The 1,950-nt window shown below is 38.7% G+C and overlaps 1 protein-coding gene across 1 annotated transcript; it reads left to right on the top strand.

Annotated features, from left to right (window-relative positions):
* Window positions 1–1,906, top strand: LOC110655880 (uncharacterized). Its single transcript, XM_021812359.2, has 4 exons — window positions 1–562; window positions 745–807; window positions 978–1,052; window positions 1,197–1,906. The coding sequence occupies exons 1-4, from the start codon at window positions 5–7 to the stop codon at window positions 1,542–1,544; spliced, it is 1,044 nt and encodes a 347-aa protein (XP_021668051.2). The 5' UTR covers window positions 1–4; the 3' UTR covers window positions 1,545–1,906.
* The last annotated feature ends 44 nt before the right edge of the window (window positions 1,907–1,950 follow it).

Raw genomic sequence — 1,950 nt, 5'->3', positions numbered from 1 at the left:
CTCCATGAATTTCCTTGTTTCCATTAAAGGCAAAAGGCCCGTCACCAGGCAACAAAATCATTTCTCTCGTCCTCTCTATAATATTTTCTCTTTAATCTCCTTTCTCTATCTGGAAAACCACTCCTATATTTATACATGTATAGTAAGGAGCAAGAAACCCAGAGGAAGCGTAATTAGGACAGAGAAGAGCAGAATGGAACAGAGAAGCAGTCCCCACTACCAGCCCAGGTACACTAGGAACGATGAGATTGAAGTATCTGCAATCTTGCTTAAGCTTCCTAGTCTAATCGTTGAATCTGAGTGTGGCCTTCAACTACCATTATCCTGGGGTTCCAAAAGGCGGAGATCTGCCTATGAGACTCAGCGCCTCGTTCATCTACCATCAACACCGGTCCGTTCTCTTCATGGGATGGGTGGTCTTCTGGTCTCTGTCATTGACCCCGAGAAGACCACCTTCAAAGTCCAGGCTTCGAGTTCGAGTCCTGCCACACCTCTCGCCTTCCCTCCGAGTGAATCTGATGAGAAGCCTAAGCGCTTGAAAGGAACAGCATCTGTTAAGAAGGTATGTCCTTGCAGACTTATTCCTTGTTCACTGTTCACTTACGTGGCCCATTTTGGTAATTTTCTTAACTGGTTTTTATCTGTAATTTACTATTGTGTGGGATTTTTTCTTTTTCTTTGCGTTCCAAGAATTCAATAAATCTCCATTGCTTATCGATCTGTGGTCTCTGGATTATATTGCAGACGAAAGAGGAGTGCCTCAAAATTATAAAGCAATACACTCGGATCAATGAGTTACTGATAAAGGTGATTTTTATTTTCTTATTTCAACAATCTGGGACAAATTTTGTCCTTTTTCTTGGATTTTAACCCTTCAAGGCATATTTGCCTTTTTTCTTTAATTTCTGTGTACTTTTTTTTAGCAAAAAAGAAAAACCATGATCATAATAATTTGTTAAAATCTCAAAATGAATCAGGAGATAGAGCAGACCAGGCTTAAATACGAGGAGCTGAAAGCAAACAATTTGTGGCTGCAAGCAAAGAGACAAGAGGTTTTTCTTTTTCTTTTTCAAATTTTATACTTTTCTATTGTAAATCAATTCCCTTTTTATCTTTGTTATCTTTTTAGCTTTGGTGTTGGCAGGGGGCGAGGTCATTATTATTAACACAATTTTTAAAAAATTTTAAATTTACAGCTAAGTCTTGGAAGTATTAGAAGAGAAAAACCACAGTGGGAACTGAAAGCCAGCAAGAACAGCTTGAATTTTATGTTGAAACGTCGGCAGCCCATAGTGAAAGCATCATCTACTGTGGTTGGATACGAAGATGATCATCATCATCGACCGTCGATCATGGATACGACGGCTAACAAAGCAGGAATAGCTGAGAGTTATCAGTACTCAAATGGCCAAACCCAGTCGTTGGCATCAAGAACCGGAAGCACCATCAGTGAAGATGTGGGCCCAAGGGGTGTTCCTGATCTCAACGTTTCTTCATGGGAGTCTCTTAGGATGGATTTTGCTAACCCAGCCGATGAAAAATGACTCTATCCAAGGAAATGGCAGCTCAGGCTAGACAGACAAGGGATGCAAATTTGCAGGGACAAGAATTCTTGTTCTAGTAGCAAACTAGGCGTCTCACATGGATGATATTCTTGGTTTTTCTTTTAATGAAAATTTATCTGGTTATGTATAAATAAGGAGATTTTCGTCAATTTACTCCTAAATTTGATCGAAATAATCAAATAAATCGGAAATCTCGATGTAAGTATTTGTCTTTTTAGAAAATTTTTTTTTTGAAGCTTTTTAGATGTTAGTAACCGAATAGAAATAGGAGTCTGTAATGTAAATGCTTTGATGTTACTGTAAAGTCGGAATTCTATGATAGGTACAATTTTTGTGCTGTAGTTCTTTCTCTGGTCATTTGGTTTAGATTCTCGGAGATAAGGCC

Source organism: Hevea brasiliensis, chromosome 12 (genome assembly GCF_030052815.1).
Source record: "Hevea brasiliensis isolate MT/VB/25A 57/8 chromosome 12, ASM3005281v1, whole genome shotgun sequence".
Classification (NCBI taxonomy): Eukaryota; Viridiplantae; Streptophyta; class Magnoliopsida; order Malpighiales; family Euphorbiaceae; genus Hevea; species Hevea brasiliensis.
The sequence above is the reverse complement of the archived record's forward strand: the minus strand, read 5'-3'. Positions and strand labels throughout refer to the sequence as shown.